Source organism: Mobula birostris, chromosome 1, assembly GCF_030028105.1.
Source record: "Mobula birostris isolate sMobBir1 chromosome 1, sMobBir1.hap1, whole genome shotgun sequence".
NCBI classification, from domain to species: domain Eukaryota; kingdom Metazoa; phylum Chordata; class Chondrichthyes; order Myliobatiformes; family Myliobatidae; genus Mobula; species Mobula birostris.
Genome location: NC_092370.1, coordinates 187,738,592 through 187,762,921, shown reverse-complemented (window position 1 = coordinate 187,762,921; position 24,330 = coordinate 187,738,592). Strand labels below are relative to the sequence as shown.

Here is a 24,330-nt window from a genome sequence, read left to right as displayed (position 1 = left end):
TGTGGAAAGAGAAACACAATGTTTAAAATTGAAGATGCTTTGTCAGAACTGGGAAACGGAGGGGAAAAAGTGGTTTTAAGTTGTAGAGAGGGTCCTCCTTGCACACCCTACTGGCGCTCCATTTTGTATCATCACATTTGAAGTTACTACATTCGATTTCCTCTTCAAATAATTGAAATCAATTGCAAAAAGCAAGAGCCAAAGCACTGATTTCTGCCGCATCTCACTTGTCCTACTTCCTATTAAATATGACCTCTATTATTACTTAGTTTTTTGTTCCTTAGCCAATCTTCAATCCATGCTAGTGTATTATTTATATTAAATATATGCTCTTATTTTAAAAACCTGTGTCAAAAGCCTTCTGAAAGTCCAACTAATGCTGATTCACCCTTATCTATTCTGCTAATTGCAACAAAAAAATACCTTTAGCAGATTTGTCAAATGTGTTTTCCTTTACATAAATTCACGGTGATTTCATTATAAAATGGATGTTAATAGGAGGAGGAGAAGATGGCACGACGCAGTGCGTGCATCCTCTCCGGTGAATGATATCTGTAATCTGTCAAGTAGGGGACCGTGCACAATTCTGATTTGATGGAGACAGACATGAGCATATGGAGAAACATCTGGAGAAACTTCTGAAATGCCTGCTTCACTGCCGCAGCTACTGTGTGGTAACCGGAATCTCCGGAGCAGAAGGCCCCGAATCCTTGACTTTGCTTGCTTCGGCGGTCGGGGCTAGGTCAATGGCGCTTGACAGAGGATGGCGCTCGGGAGGCTGTATCGGAAGGGCTGGTCAGAGGCTCGAAGTTTTCGGATGGACGGACTTGGTGTCAGCTGCTTCCAAGGCATCGGCAGTTGTCAGTGCCTTGGAGGTTTATGACAGGGAGTTTCTCTCTTTTGCTGCCTGCTATCAGGGACTCGGGAGTCGATCGGGACTTGAGACTTTTTTTTTACTGTACCCATGGTCTCTTCTTTATCAAATTATGGTATTGTTTTGCACTGCTGTAACTATATGTTATAATTATGTGGTTCTGTCAGTGATAGTCTTTGGTTTGTCCTGTTTTCTGTGATATCACTCTGGAGGAACATTGTATCATTTCTTAATGCATGTATGCATTTCTAAATGACAATAAAAGAGGACTGAGTGTTCTCATAATCTTAAAAAAAATCTAATCCTTTTTTTCTAAGTACCTTGCTGTCACTTAATAGATTCTAGCTTGTTCCTGCATTAAGTAGATTTGATAGCTGTGCAGTTTAAATTAACAATGGATATTGAAATACCCCTTCTTGAGTTTAGATCACCCCATATACAGTACCTTGGAAAAGTATTCAGCCCCCACAACTATTTCACATTTTACTGTCTCGTTTTCTAAATTTAAAATATATTGAAGTAGGATTTTTTGAGCTAATCTATAAAACATTACACATGTCAATTGAAAAGAAAAATTCCAAAACCTGGCAAAAGCTTACTAAAAATTAAGAACAAAAATTGAGACTAAAAAAAAAAGTATTCATTCCTTTTGTAATTACTACATCAACTTTCCTCAGGTGCAATACTCTATATTACGTTACCAACTCACCCAATTTGTTGATGTAAAAAAAATTGGAGGATCACCTGATTTCAATGAATTCATAAAAATAAATACCTACTCTGTCTGTAAGATCCAACAGTTTGGTAGATTTTCAACACCGAAACCAAAATGAAGACAAGAGTGTTCAAGAGAAGTTGGGGAAATAATAAGAAGCACAAATCTGAGGAAGGGTACAAGACCATCTCAAAGGCACTGAACATACCTTGGAGCTCAGTGCAGTCTGTGGTGATAAAATAGAAAAAATATGAAACCACAGCCACACTGCCTAGGTTAGGTCACCCCACTAAATTTAGTCGCTGGAGAAGAATGACACTTGTAAAAGAGGCTACTGTCACTCTGAGTGAACTGTAGAAGTTAGTGGCTACAACTGGAGATGAAGTCTTTGCAAACCGTCACTTAGAAGATATTGTATAGATATGGAAGAAGATCTTTTCCTCAGATGAAACCATCAAAAGTGGAACTTTTTGGCCTCAACACTAAGTGGTACATGTGGCATAAAGCAGCCAGGTAACACATCCTATTGTAAAGTATGGTTGAGGTAGCAACATGTTGTGTGGTTGCTTTACAGCAGCAGGGACTGCCAATCTGGTCAGATTGATGGGGAGATGAATGCTGCTAAATATAGAGAGAACATGGGTAAAAACCTGCTGGCCTCTGCCAGAAAGCTAAAACTGGAAAGGAAGTTTGTCTTTCAGCAGGACAACGACCCAAAGCATACTGCCAAAGCAGCCAAGGAGTAGCTTCAAATGAAGAAAATTGATGTCCTTGAGTGGCCCAGTCAGAGTCCTGACCTTAACCTGATAGAACATCTCAGGCAAGACCTAACTGCTGTCCACCACGATATCCCAATTAACCTGGCACAAGTTGAGCAAATTTGCAAGGAGAAATGAGCAAATCTTGCTCCATCACGTTGTGCAAAGCTAACAGAGACTTAACCAAAAAGGTTACTGGCTGTAATAGCTGCGAGACGTGATTCAACTAAGTACTGAGCAAAGGGAGATGAATACTTTTCAACTATTGATATTTCAGGTTTTGAATTTTTAGTTTTTCATGCTTTACAGTATTCCCTGTTTTTTGAACTCTGCTGTGAAAAAAGAGCATGTGATTAACAAATTAAAAAAAAAAATCAGTTAAATGGATCAAAATCCCTGGCTGTAATACTTTTTTATGTGAACAAAAGGTTGGGGGATGAATACTTTTATAAGGTATTGTGTGGATTTAACTGTCAAAACTTATCATTTTGTACTTGTATCTTGTGCTTTATTTTCAGAAAATAGAAGCACGAGTGTCAGCAGATGAAGACCTAAAGCTTTCTGATCTTTTGAGGTATTACTTAAGAGAATCGCAAGCTGGTAAGGTAAGTCATTTCTAAACCAATTACTGGGTTTATATAATCATGTAAGATCATTAATTAATTTATATAATCATGTAAGATCATTAATTTCTCAGGTTTTGTTTACCAAAGACATTGAAGGATAAAGGTGATAGTTAATATGAAATAAGAAGGGGAATTTTAACAACTAACAAATTGGTTTGTGGTGCTGAAACCACTGGCTTTGCTTTGATTGCTTGCCCGCCCACAACACTGAGAGCATGTTGATTTTATCGCTCTAAAAAGTGTGAAAAATGGTTGCTGATATTGTGAGTAATGAGTCATGTGCTTCAACATAGCCCCACAGAGGAATATAAATTAACTGAAGGGCCTTCTGATAGATCTGTTAGAATTCTATCCCTGAATCCTATCACATCTTTCAACTCTGATCATGAATTAGAAATGTGCCAGCTTTGCATGTTTGAATTATAAAACCTTAAAAATGTAGAGTACAGAATTGGACCTTTTTGGCCCATCTTATCCACACTGACTAGGATGGCTGTCTATGGGAATTCCACTTTCCTGCATTAGGCTCAAATTCCCTACATCTTTCCAATCAAGCACCTGGCCAAATGTCTTGAATTGTAACTGTATCTATCTCCAACAATTCTGTTCCAGATATCCACCACTGTGTGTGTGTGTGTGTGTGTGTGTGTGTGTGTGTATACATACGTACGTACGTGCTCTCGGAACTTTTTTGAAAAATCTCCCCTCTTACCTTAAACCTGTGCCTTCCAGTTTCAGACTGCCCTGCCTGAGGAAAAGATTGTCCGTCCATCCATCCATCCAATCCATGCCAATCTGTTAAAATTGGGAGCATTATGATCTGCACAGTGTAGCAGTGTACAAATAAGTTGGGGCATTTGAACTGTGTCCATTTGTTGAGTAGGGTTAAAGTATAGGCCACACTTTGACATGGGATGGATCAGCCTCACTTGTCCCTGCTGTGTGACAGCCTTGTTTCTGTCTTGTCTGGCTGCTCATCACACTATCTACACCAGTGGTCCCCAACCTCTGGGCTGCGGACCGATACCAATCCGTGAAGCATGCAGGGGTGCAGCGGTAGCCGAAGTGCACCCAGCACATCTTTAAGAAAAAAGCCGAAATAAACAAGCTAATTAATTAGGTGCCGCCCAGAAGCCAGTCTTCATTAGAGGAACTGAGGTGGAGAGGATCAATAACTTTAAATTCTTTGGCATTAAGGGTCGACGTTTCTGTCTCTCTGAAAGGTGTCAGTCCTGGGATCAGCACATTAACTGTCATTACAAAGAAAGCACGGCGGCGCCTATACTTTATTAGAAGTTTGTGTAGATTCAACATGTCACCTCGAGCCCTGTCTTTTCAGCCTGTCTGGGCTGGTGTTTAAACTGACCAAATAATGGAACAGCTAAGGCTCCAGCGCCCTGGAAAGAGGAGTGAACATTGCGTAGAGCAAGTGAAATCGGCAATCGTCTCTGATCTGGGCCGACATTTACGTGCCAGGCGGCACCTAATTAATTAACCTGTTCTTTCTTTCTTTCTTTTTAAATCTTTTTATTGAATTAGTACACAAAAGGTAAAACATACAGAAACTAATACACTGTTGTGATATAAATTTACAAGAGGTATTAATACATAAAAAAACAGTACAAACAGTGCAGTTTAGTTATAAAATAACAAGGTAATATAGTAGTATACTAATTTTCCATATATATCAATAAAGAGAAGAAAAAACCCAAAAAAGACCCCCCCCCAAAAAAAAACCACCGTGCAACTAACCTAAAAAGCAAAGCAAAGCAAAGCAATGGGCCTACTAGGTATCAAGTAGACTTAAACAACTTAAACAATCACGTCCTCAAACCTGACCTCCATTAATAACAGTTAAAAACCAAGAAGGGAATGTAAGTATGGTCAAAGAGGGAAAAAAAAATGAAAATGTTGAATAAAAGATCTCCAGGTCTGTTCAAATTTAACTGAAATATCATAAAGATTACTTCTGATTTTTTCCAAATTTAAACATAGTATTGTTTGAGAAAACCAAAAAAACGTAGTTGGAGCATTAATCTCCTTCCAATGTTGTAAAATACATCTTTTCGCCATTAAAGTAAGAAATGCAATCATTCTACGGGCTGAAGGGGAAAGATTACTGGAAGTTTTAGGTAATCCAAAGATAGCAGTAATAGGATGGGGAGAAATATCTGTATTCAATACCTTTGAGATAATATTAAAAATGTCTTTCCAAAAAGTTTCCAGAGTAGGACAGGACCAAAACATATGAGTTAAGGAAGCTATCTCCCCATGACATCTATCACTAAGAGGGTTAATATGAGAATAAAAACGAGCTAATTTATCTTTAGACATACGTGCTCTATGAACAACTTTAAATTGAATTAGGGAATGTTTGGAACAGATAGAGGAAGTATTGACTAGTTGTAAAATATGCGCCCAGTCATCCGCCAAAATAGTAAAGCCCAATTCCTTTTCCCAATCGGACCTAATCTTATTGAATGGAGCTATCCTAGGTTTCATGATAGTATTATAAATAGTAGCCATTACACCTTTCTGACACGGGTTAAGGTTAATTATAGTATCTAAAATATATGTAGGGGGTAACGCCGGAAAGGAAGAAAGTATGGTACTTAGGAAATTTCTAACTTGGAGATATCTAAAAAAAATGTATTCTTGGTAAGTTATATTTGTTAGATAATTGTTCAAACGATATAAGGGAGCCATCTAAAAATAAATCCAAAAACCGTGACATACCATTGGTCTTCCAAATTTGAAAGGCACGGTCTGTAGAGGAAGGAGGAAAGAATACATTGCCTAAAATAGGAATTGCTAGCCCAAATTGATTAAGATCGAAAAATTTTCAGAATTGAAACTAGATGTGTAAGATATGTTTAACTATCGGGTTACAAACCTGTTTATGGCGTTCCAAATCGAAAGGAAGAGAAGAACCTAAAATGGAGCCAAGTGCATAACCTTGAGCAGATTGTAATTCCAATACTACCCATTTAGGAATGGATAGTGTATCTTGGTTAAGTAACCAAAATTTCATGTGTCGAATATTAATTGCCCAATATTAATATCTAAAATTAGGTAATGCCAAACCTCCATCTCTCTTAGCTTTCTGTAGATGTATTCTACCCAGTCTCGGGTTTTTATTTTGCCAAATAAATGAAGAAATTTTAGAGTCAACTTTGTCAAAAAAGGATTTTGGAACAAAAATTGGTAATGCCTGAAATATATATAAAAAATTTTGGCAGAATAAACATCTTAACAGCATTAATACGACCAACCAAAGTTAGATAAAGTGGAGACCATTTAAATGAAAGTTCTGTAATGTGGTCAATTAAGGGTAGGAACTTAGTCTTAAATAAATCCTTATGTTTACAGGTAATTTTAATCCCAAGATACGAAAAATGATTATTAACCAATTTAAACGGCAGGTTCTGATATAAGGGAACTTGCCTATTAATCGGGAAAAGTTCACTCTTATTGAGATTTAACTTATAACCTGAAAAAAGACTAAATTGTGCTAATAAATCTAAAGCTGCAGGAATAAATTTTTGAGGATTAGAAATATATAAAAGTAAGTCATCAGCATAAAGTGATACTTTGTGAGACTTTAAACCACGAGTTATACCAATAATGTTAGGAGATTCTTGAATAGCAATTGCAAGAGGTTCTAATGCAATATCAAATAATAAAGGACTAAGAGGACAACCTTGTCTGGTACCTCGAAAAAGAGGAAAAAAGGGTGAATTTAAAGTGTTAGTACGAACTGAGGCCATAGGAGAATGATATAACAGTTTGATCCAGGATATAAATTTCAGGTTGAAGTTAAATATTTCAAGTACCTTAAATAAATAAGGCCATTCAACCTTGTCAAAGGCTTTTTCAGCGTCTAGGGAAATGACGCATTCAGGATCATTTTGTGATGGGGTATAGACAATGTTTAAAAGTGTACGAATATTATAAAAAGAATAACGATTTTTAATAAAACCCATTTGGTCTTCTGAGATAATATAAGGAAGTGCTTTTTCTAGTCTGTTTGCTAATAATTTAGAAAAAAATTTCGAGTCAATATTTAACAAGGATATTGGTCTATAAGAAGCACATTGAGCAGGGTCTTTATCCTTCTTTAAATATTAAAGAGATCGATGCTCTATAAAAGGATTCGGGTAGTTTACCAAGTTTTAATGAGGCCTCCAGAACCCTGAATAGCCAAGGGATTAATGAGGATGCAAAAAAATTTATAAAATTCCACGGTAAACCCATCAGGATCAGGAGCTTTCCCCAGGTTCATAGAAAAAATAACATTCTTAATCTCATCAGTGGTAAAGGAAGTGTCTAACATAGAACATATATCATGTGAAATCTTAGGAAAATCTAGGTTATCTAAAAAGTCACACATATGTTTAGAATCTTGTGGAGACTCTGATTGATATAAAGAGGAATAAAAGTCAAAAAAGGGTTGATTAATCTCAGCTTGATCAAATGTCAGTTGATCTTTTTGATTATAATCTGATTAATTTGAAATTTAGTAGAGTTAGTCTTCAACTGATTAGCTAACAGTTTACCAACTTTGTCACTATGTATATAAAATTCGCTTCTTGTTTTCATTAATTGATTTGCAATAGAGGACGAAAGTAATAAACTGTGTTCCACTTGAAGTTCAGTTCTTTGTTTATACAACTTCTCAGAGGGGGCTGTAGCATATTTCTTATCTATTTCCTTAATCTTGTCCACAAGAACCAGCTCCTCCTCCTTCAACCTTTTCCTCAAAGCAGCGGAGTACGAGATGATCTGGCCACGAAAATAAGCTTTAAAAGTATCCCAAAGGGTGTTCATGGATATATCCTCTGTACAGTTAATTGTAAAAAAGAGATCAATCTGTTCATTCATAAAGTTAACAAAATCCAAGTCCTGAAGCAACAGCGAATTAAAACGCCATTGTCTATTATTTTGTGTATTGGCCAATATTTTAGTAGAAAGCTTAAGTGGAGCATGATCCAAAATAGTTATAGAGTCATATTCACATTTAACCACTGAAGAAATAAGACGAGAGTCAATAAAAAAAAAAATCAATTCTTGAATAGGAATGATGAACATGTGGAAAAAAAAAAGAAGTCTTTTTCCTGGGGATGCAAAAATAGCCAAATGTCCGTCGACCCGGAATCTGAGAGAAATGAATTAATCAAGGTTGCGGATTTATTGGGTAGAGTCCATATAGGAGCCGAACGGTCCAATAATGAGGATAAACAAGTACTAAGATCTCCGCCCCAGATTAGTGAAAACTCATTCAAATTCGGGAACAAATTAAATGATGATTTATAAAATTCCGGACAGTCCAGGTTTGGAGGATAGACGTTAACCAAAACTACCTTTTTATTAAAGAGTAAACCACTAACCAATAGAAATCTACCATTCGGATCAGAAATAATATCGTGTTGCACAAAAGTGATTGAGGGATCTATAAAAATGGAAACTCCTCGAATTTTGGCGTTGGAATTCGAATGAAAGTGTTGATCCTTCCAGAACTTAAAAAAACGTAATCTGTCCCCCCTCCGCACATGGGTCTCTTGTAAAAATAGAATATGTGCTTTAAGTCTTTTTTCCTTTTTATTGGATGATTAAGACCGTTAGTATTCCAAGAGACAAAATTAATAGTAGACTCCATAATCCCTAAAGTCAACCCTCAAATAAAGGAGGATTGACAATAGGTTCGACTCATGAACCCGGAAAGGGAACAGAATGAACATGAGATAGTGAGAAAGAGGACGCGACAAATACTTCAATAATGTAAGTAGCCCAAGAAGAAAGAAAAACTAAAAAGTAAAGCCCCCCCCACCCCGTAATCTCAAAGCTAAATCTAAGATAGACTAGCCAGAAAGAAGCAAGCACTAGATCTACTCCCATGACTTCCGATAGACACTCACTAAAACAAGTGTATATATAAAAAGATGAGCTAAAGTTGTAAAACAGTAGAAGAGTGGAAAAAAAGTACACCGATTAAAACGAAAACGATATAATACAAAGAAAAAACAGGTATATATAAAGAAAACCGGTAACCTACAACAGACCGTATAATTAAACAAGAAAATGAAATATCAGCATAGACTAGCCAAAAAAACTACAGAAAGTACATTTAAAAACTACAAAGTTTAAGGCCTCCAGGGATGTGCGTAAAATGATACTGTGAGAATGGCCACCCAGAGTCCCCAGGGAAGAAGAAAGGAATGATGCAGTTAAAAAAAAGTTTGGCAACCATATTAATTAAACCGAAAAAAAAAATTCTGCCCTCATATAGAGCAAAAGAAAGAAATTAAACCAAACAGGTTAACAGCCTCCGATCAAACAGAGACGATTTAATAGTGCGATTAGGATGTTGAAGGCAAATGTTGATCCAGGTAACTCTGGGCTTCCGACGGAGAGTTGAAAAAACGGGAAGACCCATCAGGCAACCAAATCCTCAAACATGTGGGATAAAGCAATACTGGTTTTAAATCCATCTTGTAGAATTCCGATATCACAGATCTGTAATGGACATGTTGATCACGAACCTGTTTGCTAAAATCCTCCACCAATCGAAAGCGGAGATCCGAGAAATCAATATAACCTTTAGGTCGAGCAAAGCGAAGCAGCTTCTCCTTGTCTTGAAAATAATGAAATCGTAAAATAACATGCCGAGGTTTATCTGACTTAGGCGAATATAATGGGACTCTGTGAGCCCTATCCAATAGTGGTGGTTGATCAGGAAATAAGGTGGGAAATGAATCTTTTAAAAGTTGAGAGAAAAATTTTATAGGGTCATCAGATTCGGCAGCTTCACAAAAGACCAATAATTCTTTTGACGTCTCATTCTGCATTCTAAATCAGAATTTTTAAAGGTAAGAAAGTCAAGTTTTTTCTTCATTGTACTAATTGTTTCTTCAATTTTCCCCATCTGGAGTTCATTCTGTTGTGTGGATACTTGGAGATTAGATATAGCACTCTGATGTACTGTGATAGATGTTTTCATTTTATCAATTTCATCGATGATTTTCTCCAGTTTAGGTGAAATTTCTGGACGAATCAGATCCGATATAGTTTGCATAGTTACCGCCGGTTCAATCAGAGGGGGGTCGGTAACTTACGGTCTAACCGGAGGTTTGCCGTCTTTCCCGTTCTTAGACATAGCGGACCTTAAAAACATCCAAATAATAGCAATCCGCTGCAAGGTATTGTAAAAGTCGGTGCCTTAAAAGTTGACTGATCATAGGATAAAGCTCAGAGGTAATGGAGCGAGTCAAGAACACGACTTCACTCCATGAGCTCTACCAGAAGTCTCCAACTTGTTTATTTCGGCTTTTTTCTTAAAGGTGTGCTGGGTGCACTCCAGCTACCACTGCACTCCTGCACACTTCGTGGCCTGGTATTGGTCCACGGCCCGGAGGTTAGGGACCACTGATCTACACATCCAGTGCAGTTCTCCCGAAGGTGCTTTTGAAAATTCCCCACAGACATCCTTATTCCTTTTGAAGGGACAACTATGTGATCATCGGGGGAAGTATGCAGAGATGAGAGGGAGCATTGTGAAGTCTGCAGCTTAGGGACTGGGAGACCCTCCTGATGTCAGGCCTGAGCCCTCTCGGAGAGGGGTCTCTTTTTCTAGCGACTGTCAGCTCAATATTTTCATCTTGACTTGAGTCGAGTTTGAGATCCATATGTGGCCCTGAGCCTAGCTAGGCTGTACCGGAGGGCCAGTGTCTCAATAACAACACAGGTACAGTACTGGTCCCTTTTATAATGGGGTGAAGCTCTGGTTGACAGATGGTTCTTGCAATTTAACAATGGCATAGAGCAACAGTTGCACTTGTTTGCAGTGGTATTGGGCCTATACTCCTGTATAGTGCTGCAGTAGGAGCAGCTCAGCCTGCTGGTCTGGCATGCTGGAAAGAAGCATGGAAACGAGATCATTGTGGGGGCAGTGAGCAGGGCAGTTGGAGCTGTATCTTTACACCTTACCAGATATGGATATTTTGCTTATGTACTTTTAAAATTGTGTTCCTTGTGAATGGCCCTCAAAAGGTTTGGATTGTAAACAAGGCCATTGTGTAATCCATGGCATGGATTTTACAATAATCCTAAACAGCTTTGCATTGCCAAGGGGAAATAACAGGCAAGACTTGTTCCTCATTCCAGTGTGACATGCAGTACTGACTTCCTGTTAAGTTTCACTCCTGTTGTTCAAACTGTCATATTTATGGCACTGTCTGGTATAGCTGGGATCCTAGAATTGAATGCTTTTGGGTCTTTCAGAATGCAGTGATTGCAAGGACCAAGGGAGCTTTTAATTTTTAACAACTAGGCCCGACAATTTGTTTGCAGTGCATGGTTCATTGGGGAATTTTGGTTCAAATTAAAGATTAATATGCTCATCTGGTAAAAAGGCATCATCGTTTTAGCCCTGAGAGACAAAATATGAATTTCATTGGGAGGGTGAGACTCGTTCCATATTTATAGTACAAATGTACTTGGAATGGGATTCCCATTATTTTCCTGAAAGCATGACAGACAAATGTTATTCCTGCAATCCCCATTACTATGTATATTTCCACATTCTCTACTTAGAAGCAGCCCCTGGCCAAAGACAGAAATTATCTCAGTCTCTTAAGATTTCTCTTGCAAATTGTCATTTAGAGTCCTCACAACATATTACCTGATATAAAGGCACCTAGAAAGTGCACAAAATTGCTGCACTCTAGGTTAAGTTGATTTTCAAGAATGGAGCAGCTTTCTTCATAGGTTGTGTGAATTCATTTCTCACTTTTCGTGCTTGCAGTTTCTTGAGGAAATAAAACAATTTACACAAACAGGTTGCACCTTGCTGACAGTGCCAATCAAAGTTCCCAGCCTTTTGGTATTTACCTATAGGAAGCCTTGGACTTTGTTTGGTATTACAGGCTTTCACTATGAATATTGATATTTCAATTACCTGATTGTAATTTTTCATGCATGCTAGATTCCAAATTGTGAAAGCCCAGTCAAGATTGGGTTATGTATTCAGGCAAGTAATTGCTGGTATACAGGGGATTGTGGACAGTGATTCTGAGCTAGGAAACTGGGTCAGTAAGATAGGCCCAACTTGCCAGCCTGAAGTATGGTCATTTGAGTCTCCAGGCAGTGTTCAGAATCCTGAAGATATTCGTGCTGTCAGATCACATTCCTCCTGATCCTCTCCTTTTCATGGTAGAGAAACCTGATCATTGTCTAGATTCACTAGTCACCTAAATTTTCTACCTCACCAAACAGAAGTGTACTTGTTTAAGGTTTACCCGGACGCTGATGTAGATGGAAAAAGAACAATGCCATTTTTTTTCTGGAATACTTATTGAAAGTGATCAGAATAATTCGCTTTCTTAGCTCTGGTGTTGCTTTTATGTATGGCTAATAAAAGAAATGGAGCAACCCTTTCTCCTTTCTCTTTGGATGTTAATTAAAATGCAAATTATACCAATGCGAATGCAAGAGATTTTCTTTCAGGAATTCACAACACTATCTTCCTGACCCAGTTTCATCCATTGGTCTGTACTGTGTTTGATCATAGCACTGTCAATGTGAAGAATAATTTGAGCATCACTATTAAAGTACAATTGAATGTGAATACGACACTCACTGGTCACTTTATTAGGTACAGGAGGAACCTAATAAAGTGGCCACTGAATGTATCTTTGTGATCTTCTGCTGCTGTAACCCATCCACTTCAAGGTTTGAAGTGTTGTGCATTCACAGATGCTCTTCTGCACACCACTGTTGTAATGCGTGGTGATTTGAGTTACTGTCATCTTCCTGTCAGCTTGAACCAGTCAGGCCATTCTCCTCTGACCTCTCTCATCAAAGTGTTTTTGCCCTCAGAACTGCTGCCTCCTACATGTTTGTTTGTTTTTTTTTGCACCGTTGTCTGTAAACTCTATAGGCTGTTGTGTGTGAAAATACCAGGAGATCAGCAATTTGTTACTCAAACCACCCTGACTGGCACCAACAATCCTTCTACAGTCAGAGTCACTTAGATCACATTTCTTCCTATGTGGATGTTTTGTCTGAACAAACAACTGAACTTCTTGACCACCTCTGTTTGCTCTTATGCAATGGGTTACTGCCACATGATCTGTTAATTAGATATTTGTGTGAATGAGCAGGTGTATTTAATAAAATGGCCACTGAGTGTAATTATTGAGGAATAAATACTGGTGTACTTCAGGTACTAAAGGATGCTCAGAGATAGAATTTGTGAGAGCAAAGACTTAATTTGGCAAAAAAGTCAAATCATTCTAACTACCTGACCTGACTTTTGATGATCATGTAATAAAAACTTAATTATTTTGTGGTGGAAACTTTTACAGTTGGTCAAATGCAGTGAGTCAATTTGTGTAATTTTGTGCAATTTTTCAGACTTTCCAAATCTATCATAAAGTTTTATTTTGTGTGCTCAGGATCTCCTTTATAGACGAGCAAGGTCTTTGGTGGATTATGAAAGTGCAAACAAGCTGTTGGATAGATCAAGAGCTAAAAACAAAGATGTCCTTCAAGCTGAGACCAACCAACAGTTCTGCTGTCAAAAGTTTGAGAAGCTTTCAGAGTCAGCAAAACAAGGTAACTGTTTTGTACCGTTTACACTTCAGAATTGGAATTTGTAAGCAGAAGATATGACCGCTGAACAATCTGTTGGTGAGTCTGCACCTGGAATATTATACACACCTCTGGTTGCTGTACTGTAGAAAGGATAAGATTAACTAGACAGGGTGAAGAAAAGATTCACAGGACTGTTGGCAGGATTGAAGGGAGATACAAGGAGAGACTGGCTAGGCTGGAACTGGTTGTTCTGGAGCAAAGAAGACTAAGTGGTGGCATTTGAGCTTTATATTATGAGGAGATTGGATAAGGTGGATTATGCTTGTCCTTTAACAATGTTTATTGTCATTATGTGCCGTATCGTATGACGTGGGCAGTTGGTAAATTTTCCTACGGAAGTGGTTTGCCATTGCCTTCTGGGCAGTGTCTTTACAAAATGGGTGACCCCAGCCATTATCTTCAGATTGTCTGCCTGGCGTCAGTGGTTGCATAACCATGACTTGTGATATGCACCAGCTGCTCATACAACCATCCACCACCTACTCCTGTGGCTTCACTTGACCTGATCGGAGGGCTAAGCACATTCTACACCTTGTCCAAGGGTGATCTGCAGGCTAATGGTGGAAAGGAGCGTCTTACAGCTCATTTAGTAGAGACGTATTTCCACCCTGCCACCCGTACACTGGTTAAGGAGGGTCTAAAAACAGTGGGCATAAAGTTAAGAATGGAAAGATTAAAAAGGGTCCTCCCTGAGGGGCAAGTTTTTCCACTGACGTTGATGGAGGCAAGTACAATTATAACATTTAAAAAAACATTTAGACGGTATATTGATGGGAAAAGTTTAGAGACGTGGGCTATGCACAGGCAAATGGAGCCAGAGCAGGAAGACACCTTGGTCAGCATTGAGTTTCTAGGCTCAATGACTCTAAGGTTTGCAGAATCAGAAATGGGTTTAAATCAGAATCAGGTTTAGTATCACCAGCACATGCCATGAAATTCATTAACTTTAAGTAGTGCAAAAAAACAGATAATAAGAAAAACATTGAAAGTTTGCATGTGATTGAATATCTTTTTGGAAGTGCTTGTGCTGTGTAATTCCCTATCTATGGCTTATCAATTGTGCAGGTAATTTAGAGAAGCTGTAGAGATGCCCAATTTTCTGAAAGACTTCTGAGCTAATATTTTGAATATTAAGAATGACAAATCTTATTCATGACTAACAATGTCATTCACATTTGGTATATTTTAAAGTGCTTTATACTCAAAGTGTAGTATAGTCATTGTAATGTAGAGGTATGCGCACTACTGGTTCCAATAGTTGTAAAATGATTGCACATTTCAGTTTTGGTGATGTTAATTTGATTGAAAATATGTTATCTAGAACACCCAAAGTAACTTTACTGGTTTTTCCAATTGTGCTTTGTCGTCTTTAATTACTATCAGAGATTCTACAGAGGGGCTTGGGTTTAGAGTTGCATCACTGAAAAGTCTAATAACTTAAATAGTAAATGAAAATTTTAAAAAAATTGTATATGCTGTAAATCCAAAATAAAAATGGAAAATGCTGGATATACTCAGTAGAATTGCCAGCTGGTAGTGTGGTGGCATCAGCACCAGCCTTCGAGGCGAATGGTCTGAAGTTTGAATCTGGCCGGCTCGTTGCACGCCTTCCATCTGTTCTGGGTTGACAGTCAAACTAGCAACTCGGCTTCAATTAAAAACAACAGACAACTGTTATGGAAACAGCAAAAATCGTGCCTGATGCATCGCAAGGCGCGAAAAGGAACAGCAGTAACAATTGGTCCTGAAATGTAAACTCTGTTTCTCTTTTCACATATTGTCTGAATTGTTTCCAGCTCTTGCTGTTTTTATTTAAGTACACTTGAAAATTACATGGGAGTGAATGGACTACTTTATTAACTGAATCTGGAAAAGCAGTTAAAAGTAATTGAGCAAGCAGTATTAATCAAGATTAATCTACCTTCCTTGAGATTGTACTACTGATAATTACAATTTTGTTCCTAGAACTTATAGACTTCAAAACTCGAAGAGTTGCAGCGTTTCGAAAAAATCTTGTAGAATTGGCAGAATTGGAACTAAAACATTCCAAGGTAATAGTGCTCCATAAAATTCACTTAAAAAGAATTGTATAAGTACATTGTAAGGACTAAACATGCTAGTTTAGACTGTACATTGTGTATAAAACTGTTCAAACACTTGAAATTTTATCTTCGACTGTAGTTTTTGCAGGATCCCTATTTATTAAATTCTTTCAAGCCAAGACACAGTCATATTCCCCTCACATGGATACAGAAGCTTGCTGCTTATTTTGACTTATGATTCGCCAGTACTTCCTGTTTAAAATGTTGAACTTTAGAGCTGAACGACTATTATCTGTGCATGTAAACTAAGACACTTCCATCAGAGTTAGTGGAAGTTTTAAACAGTAAATCAGAATCAGGTTTAATATCATTGGCCTATGTTGTGAAATTTGTTGTTTAGCAACAGCAATACATTTTAATACATAATATTAAAAGCTTTAAATTACAGTAAGAAATATATTTAAAAAAAAATAAGTAGTGCAAAAAGAGAACAAAAAAATTGAAAGAAGCTATTCTTAAAACATTGAGTGCGTGGCTTCAGGCTACCTTGAAGGTAGCAATGAGAAGTGATAGGGGTCCTCAATGATGGATGCCGCCTTTTTGAGGCTTGTCTTTTGAAGATGTCCTCAATTCTAGGGAGGCTTTACCCATGATGGAGTTGGCCATGTTCACCCCTTTTTTGCAGCTTTTTCAGATCCTCTGCAGTTGCCCCTCCATACCAGATGGTGATGCAACCAGTTAGAACGCTCACCATGGTGCATCTGTAGAAATTTGCAAGAGTTTTTGGTGTCATACCAAGTCTGCTCAAATGCCTAATGAAATATTGCTGCTGTTGTGCCGCCTTTGTGGTTGCATCAATATGTTGGGCCCGGGATAGACCCTCGGAGATGTTGACACCCAGGAGGTTGAAATTTTCACCTTTTCCACTGCTGATCCTTCCTTGGACTTAACTGATGCTGAGTGCAAAAGGTTGTTGTTGCAGCACCATTCAACCAGCTGATCTGGCACACCCTTGTATGCCTCTTCATCACCATCTGAAACTTTGCCAACTGTAGTTGTCTTATGCAAATTTATGGATGATGTTTGTACTGTGCCTAGCCACACAGTCGTGGGTGTAGAGGGAGTAGAGCAGTGGACTAAGCCCGTATTTTTAGCATGCCAGTGTTGACTGTCAGCATGGAGGAGTTGTTGTTTCTGATCAGCACAGACTGTGATCTCAAGGATTCAGGTTTAGAGGGAGGTACTGAGACCCGGTTTTGAAGCTTGTTGATTAGTACTAAGGGTATGATGGTGTTGAGCGCTGAGCTGCAATCAAAAACAAATGATCAAGTCTGAGTGGAGAGCCAGTGAGATTGCATCCACTGTCGACCTATTGTGGCAAAAGGCAAACTGCAGCAGGTCCAGGTCCTTGGGTGGAATTCATTCTGGCCACGACCAACCTCTTGAAGCACTTTATCACAGTAGATGTGAGTGCAACTGGACGATAGTCATTACCGCAGCTCACTCTGCTCTCTTGGGCACTTGAGACTTGAAACAGGAGGCAGCAGTGAAAGGTTGAAGATGTCCTTGAATGCTCCCACCAGTTGGCACAGGTTTTTAGTGCTTTATCAGATACATCATCAGAGCCTGACGATTTGCGAGGATTCACCCTCTCAAAATATGTTTTGATTTTGGCCTCACCAAATGCACAGGTGTGGTTTTATGCATGCTTTGAAAGGGAGAATGAATGGCATTGAACTCATCTGGGAGTGAAGTATCTCAGCCATTTATGATGTTAGGTTTCAAATTGTAGAAAGTATAGCCTACAAACCCTGCTAGAGCTAATGTGCATCTTATTTGGTCTTGTAACTTCAATTGGAATTGTTTTTTTTGCTCTTAAAATAGCCTTCCATAGGTCATACCTGGACTATTTGTATAGTTCTGGATCACTGGTCTTGAATGCCACAGATCTAACCCTTAGCAGGTTACGAATCTCCTGGTTCATCCACAGCTTTTGGTTTGGGTATGTCTAGCATGTCTCAAAGTTGCACACGGCCCTTGGTGAAGTCGGTGACAACTGTGGTGTATTCGTTCAGATTTGAAGATGAGTCCCTGAATATTGTCCAGCCCACCAACTCAAAGCAGTTAGTCTCTGTCTGTACGCTGAGAATAGAAGCACAGCCAGATGATCGTACTTTCCAAAGTGCGGGCGTGGGATGGCATGGTAACGTTCCTGATGGGGGTATAACAGTGGTTGTGTGTTAGCTTCTCTAGGTCCACAGGTGATATGTTGGTGGTAGCTGTTCAAAGACTTCTTCAAGCTAGCCTGGTTGAAATCCCCTGCAATCACAGGGAAGGCATCAGTGTGCATTGTTTCATAACTGCTGATCACAGTGATCAGCTCCTGCAATGCCTGTCTGACATTAGCCAGATATGGAATGTGCACCCTTACCAGAATGATGGCAGAAAACTGCTTCAGCAGATAAAATGGATAACACTGACCGCTGAATGTTCCAGGTCAGATGAAACAGAACCGCCACGTCTGTGCACTACGATAAGTTAATCATAAAGCATACTCCACCTCCTCTACCTTTTAAAAGACTCAGATGAACTGTCTTTGTAGAGAATGGTGAAACCCTCAGACTTCAGCGCTGCGTCCAAAATGGAGGGGGTGAGCCACGTTTCTGTGAAGCAAGGTACACGGCTGTCCCTGATGTCCCTCTCTTACTGCAGTCTTGCAATCTATTTTCCAGAGACTGTATATTTTCCAGCAGGATAGTCAGTGGAAGTCTGAGGCCTCTCTTTCAATCATACCTGCAAGCCCAGCACACCCTCCACACTTCCTTTTACCTAAAGGGGAACTGCAGCAGTCACCTAAGTCTGGGGTCTGCCGATTTTGAGGATCAATATATTTTAAAATCTTAAGATTCTATTGATTACTGCAGTATCCATGGCTGTGACTATGGGTTTCAGCTGTAGTAGTCCTATATGGGAATAAAGTGGATTCCAGTTAACTGGGCCATCAGTTAATCGAGGCAGCCGCTTATTTAGGACAACTTTCAAAGAACAAAAACTAATCAAGAAAATAGCCATGGTTCCCTTCATTTATTTGGGACACTATGCTGTTTAATTGGGACAGGAGACTTGCTCAACAGTTTCTGCAGTATCAGACACATGTCCTTGTGTGGTCATAAGACTACACTGTGCTTAGAGCGAACAGTTTTTTTAAATAGTGTCAGATGCATGTGCTTGTGTTTTTAAAAAAAAGTGCTGTTTGTCACTGATAGTTAGCAAGAAATAAGCAGTAAGACAATTCAGAACATTTTCTCACTGTGGTTTCAAGCGTTCAGACTTGGAGATGCCAGTCACGGCTGGAAGTGAAAATGAAATTATTTCACTACTTCAACACAAATTTGGAAGTATCACCAATTATCTTGAATGTTTCAATGAAAATGAAGATTTGGAGGAAGACAGTTGCATGAAGGCAGTTCATTATCTGCACTGGGTGTCTGCGCTGATTTTGTTCATTTGCAACCAATCAGAAGAACATGGCAGCATAATTCCTCTGTCGATAACTATTGGGAACTAATATGCCCTTTTATAGTATTGCAGTACTATTGGTAGTGTTCTAATTTGTTCCGTATTTTACTTAAATACATAATTTGATAATCATTTAAACAATAATTTGTCTACTTATACTTTTTTACTGTTTCCATGAAACATTCAGCTAATTGGAGCAGCCGCTTAAATGGGCCAAAATGTACTGGTCCTAATGTGTCCCATTTCCCATTTAACTGGAATCCACTGTATTTCATGATTCCCATCGGAACCACACGCAAAGGTTCACCACTTATCGGCCATTTTGTGAAATGCTTGGTCCTTGCGAAAGCATGTGCTGGTTTTGAACATTATATCAATTATCTTGCTACTCTATTTTAAAAGAACCCCAGCTCTTTAACCTTCATCGATTTCTTTCTTTTCCAAACTATGTAAAAAAAAAAAAAAAAAAAAAAAAATTCCAGTATAGCCATTTTGAATATATTGATCTTTTCCAATCCTTACTGGTTCGGGAACATTGAACAGAGACCGGTACAGCACAGGAATGTAATGTGAAGGGTTACCTTACTTCCCGATTGAAAGCCACTTCTGCTGTGCCAGTCATTGATGGGCCTGTTCTAAGGATGTTACAGTTCTTTCCCATTGTTTGGCTTTCATGCCATGGCACTGGTTTCCAGTTCCAGGTGCTTCAAGGGTGTAAGAATAGTGTGTGCAAAAGATTCTGTCTCTTTGTTAGGGGCTCACCTTCACACTGAGATCGTGACCAGTGCTGAAGAACCATTGGGAAAGTGCTGCAGGTGTAGGAGGGCTTGTGCGCACACTTAGCTAAGTACCTGTTGTTGAATGTTTAGTTTTGTAGTAGTGTAACTTGGGGAGACTTAATGAAGTGCCTGTTGAGATTGAAGTGTTACTGAATGTTCAGTGTTGTATTTTTGTAACTTTAGGTACTTGTTTAATTTAGATTAGAGGTTCCCAACCTGGGGCCCACAGACACTGTGGTTAATGGTAGGGGGTCCATGGCGTAACGGAGTTGGGAATCCCTGATTTAGATGTTTGGTTGTCTGTAAGTAAATAGTTAATGGGCTTACTCGTAATTAGTGTCTTCTGTCTCACTTACCAAACCTGTGAACCTGCTTCTCCATAACATATGGCACTGCAAGCAGGGTTCAGTGAGTGAGTAGAAGATGAATTATGAGAGAGGAAACCCTGTGTGAGCAATGCTGAGTCCTGGGGTGGCCTGACAACGGTGCAGGATTTAGGAGGCTCATCAACCTACTATGGTGTACGGAACACCCATAGACTGGTCAGATGAGTTGAATTCCTGAGGGGTGAAAATCAGACACCACATCGGATCTGTACTTAATAAGGCAGTGTACCACAAGAGGAAGGGGAGCCAGAGGATGCTTTCTGGCAGCTGGTAGCTGGAAGTCATTGTAAGGTGCCAGCATGAGCTGATCGCACAGAATGATCAGGAGATAGTAAGTCTCGAATGAGGTGGAGGTGCTGCACAAATGCTGCACCACCATGGAGGTGCCCATTTGGTACAGACCTGGGCCAAAGGGTTATGTGACAAGGGTATGGAGATGGTCTGTCAGCTAATGAGGATGCAGCAATTAGAGGCTGCCCAACAGACTAATTGGCAACCGGATCTCATTAAGGTCCGAGCCTTGATAGTGCAGGGAGATGATCCCAACACATGGATGGTGAATGGGGATGTCTGGCTTGATAGGGTAGAGTGGATTCTGTCTCAAACTGATCGCCCTTTCCCCTACCAGACCGATGACCATGCAGTCCCATACCTCTTATGGGGGGCTTCGGCCCTTGAGAGAGAGGAGGAGGGTGTGGAACCAAGGGGAGTGGTACAATGCTTGTGACAACAGAGAGTAGGGAGCTCTCTGCTAAAGAATTGATGGGATCAGGGTATAGGTACAGACAGAAGCCAGGAGTTGCCTGGCCACATGGTGGTTCAGGATATGGGATTGGAGGCGGCTGGGGGCTACCAGAATGAGTCTATCTAGTAGAGAGATGGGCATTGTAGGGGGGTGTTGTCCCAACACATGATCAATAATGCCCTGAACTCGCCACTGCTTTCTGTATTTTTGACTGTTGACTATTTATCTCTGCTGCGCACTACATGCATTCTGAATTATATTTTTAGTGACTAATGAGGAGACAGAACTGTATACAATACTTCAGTTGCGGCCTTGCTAGAGCTCTATAAATCTGCAACATAACTTCCTGATTTTTGACTTCAGTACCTCGAATAATAAAGGCAAGCATACCATATGTCTTAACAACCCTGGTAACTTATGTAGCCACTCTGTTATATCACAACAAAGTGTACTATTTGCTTATTGCACCAAATATTCCCTGCTTTTTTTCTTAAAAAGGCTTGTGTACCAACAGGGGTTTCAGATCAAGCCCATTGGAACTTGTTTAATAAGACAGATTCATAACTGACAAAAATACTACTCTTTTATTGCCTTATGAAAGACTCAAAATTGTTCCAGTGAAAATGAAAATATATTGTACATGTTTCCCAAATGGCACAGGACTTTTCTTGTTTCCCAAGGAAAATAATGAGGAATGGGGAACTATAATTTGTTGATAAGAACATAAGGCTTTTGAAGTGTTGAAATTATGCCATCTTAACTGATAAAGTAGTTCTGGCCCAAATAATCTGTATAAATTTAAAGCTTATTTGTAAATTTGTAGTTTATACTCCTAATGTAAATCTGAACATTTACATTTTACCAGTTCTTCAAGATGCTGGTCTTGAAGAAAGGGATACACAGTGGCTGCATGTATCTTGGATAATTTTTACTCAACTACCTTGAATGTTCTGAGAATTTGAAATGCTACTTAAATGTAAAGACAAGACTCAATTGCATAACTTTGACAAGATTTGCAATTTTTGTTTATTTGGTTCTGCATGAAAGTGTTACATGTTTTCTCCTGAATGTTCATTTTAGTAAGGTGATCTTTTTGTATGTATTTTTTTTATTCACAGAGCCACTTGCAACTGCTACAGAGTTGTCTTGTAGCACTGAAAAGTGACAGTTAACTACATTATGGTTGTATTAACAAGGGCTGTGTACGTCAACTCTACAAGGAAGAACACTTAGCAAGCTTTCTGAGCTCTATAGAGATTTCCTCCAAGGAGGTTCTTTATATGTCAAAAGTAAACGACAGTTTTGCTCTGATGAGAAAAATCTTGAATCAAGAAACCCCATACTGAGATGCTACATAACACATCATTTGTATTTGATTGTCCAGAAATCAAAATATTTTCTTCATTTGCCAATACCTTCAATATTATTGTATATTTGCCAGCTATATTCATTTTTACAATATCAAAGGCCTAATTTGGATGTTTCTAAAAATAAAATGAAATACCATTACTTGTATTCTGTATAGTCACGTGCATTGTTTTGCATTTAGTGCTGCTCCAACATCTTAATATGACAATTAGTCTTTAATTTTTTATATTGATAACATTAATCTTCAACTAAAAATTATGTTAGAACTGAATATAATTTCCAAATCTAATGTATATCTGCCTTAAACTTATAGAATGATTCCTAACCATTGTGTAATAAACTGGTATGCTAGAGAAGTTTTGTTTTGTTTTGTTTATCTCATTTTTTATGAATGCAATGGAAGGGGAATCACTTTGCTCTCAGGATTTCCATCACTCCCATTCCCCTATGTAGCTTCCTGTAACTTATTCTCTCCTATATGCCATCATTTCTTCCTACTAACACCCACTTACTCTAGGAATGTATGTAATTAAGAGTGTCCTCCAAATTACTGGCATTTCTTTGGAAGCGAAGGGAAACCAGAGCACCTAGGGACAGTTCACACAGTCGCATATGAACCTATGATGAGTACTGTGCAATTACAGAACTGTCTGCTGTTCTGCATTTCAAGGCATTTTATGCCGTTTGGGAAATAGGTGTACCAGCATAGTGAAAGAAAAGGGGGAAAAAGCTTGCTGCACAGATGTAAAACACAGAAGTTGCTGCAAATCTGAAGCAGAAGAGAATGCTGGAAATACCCAGCACGTCAAGCAGAGAGGAAAAAAGAAACTTCAGTTAATGTTGCGGGTAAATGCTCCTACAGCAGATCTGGTCACTTCTAACAGGAAAAGCTTCCTTATTCAAGATTATTGAATTCTGTGTAGTCTTGGGCTGGATTTTGGTGGGAGGTGATGTGCTTGCATTGCGTTGGATTTCATTGGAATAGTGTAGGAGACCAGAGGCAGATCAGAGTTGAGAGTAGGATAAAGAAGCTTGTGGTCCCCTTTGTGAACTTGAAGGGAAGTGTTTTGCAAAGCAGTGACCCAATCACTGTTTTTGATTGCTGAATCACTGTTTTTGCTGAAAAACCACACTGAGAGAGGTGATGCAGTTTAATTGTAAAAGTGCAAATTAATTACTGATTTCCTGGAAGGACTGGTAGGAAGAGACAAAGTGAAAGGGCAGATGTTGCATCTTTTATGGTTGCAAGGGGAAGTGTGATCAATAGTTGTTGATGGATTGAAGAATGAACCAAGGATTATAAAGGAAATTGTCCCTCAGAAATATTGAAGGGGAGTGGAAGATGCATCTGGAGATGGACTTTATTGGTAAGCACACTAATGGCTTCTTTTGCTTTCTACTAATTTAGTGTTTAAAAGCACATTCCTTCTTCAGGATGCTTGATTAGAATGTATTCTACACCAGCTGAAAGCAGAGGCTATGAATTACATTTGACTAAAATATTTCAAATGACTTGTAAATTCAAATTCTTTACCCTACCTTTTTATATTTCTTATAAGACCTAATTCATAAGCCAGGCTAGATATAGAATCATTACTTAGTCCGCTAAGTGCAGTTTGCTAAGCAAGGACTTCCAGCTACAGATTTTGCTAAACTAGCTGTCACACATATAGATTGATTACAGTGAAGTATTTCAGTAATTCTGTGTCTCATTGCAGTTAGTGTATAATAAAGCACTTTACATTCCCTTTAAAGGGCTGATGTATTTTGATTGGTCGAGGTACAGAATGACACTGAACATTTGTCAACTATAAAGTATAAAATAAGCACAAGCATATTTGCCTCCCTATTTGGAATTTCAATTAGAA

At 38.8% G+C, this 24,330-nt stretch overlaps 1 protein-coding gene across 2 annotated transcripts in view; it reads left to right on the top strand.

Annotated features, from left to right (window-relative positions):
- The window catches only part of snx6 (sorting nexin 6), an 81,523-nt gene extending 58,705 nt beyond the window's left edge, over positions 1 to 22,818 (top strand). The window contains exons 11-15 of one of the 2 annotated variants that reach the window (XR_011887118.1): positions 2,866 to 2,952; positions 13,425 to 13,584; positions 15,589 to 15,674; positions 21,361 to 21,474; positions 22,213 to 22,818. Coding sequence is in view for 1 of the 2 variants with exons in the window: in XM_072267492.1 (XP_072123593.1) it covers positions 2,866 to 2,952; positions 13,425 to 13,584; positions 15,589 to 15,674; positions 22,213 to 22,266 (387 nt within the window). In the remaining variant the exon portion in view is untranslated. The remainder of the gene's footprint in view (positions 1 to 2,865; positions 2,953 to 13,424; positions 13,585 to 15,588; positions 15,675 to 21,360; positions 21,475 to 22,212) is intronic. The other variant, XM_072267492.1, reaches the window with a different exon arrangement.
- Positions 22,819 to 24,330: the final 1,512 nt, after the last annotated feature.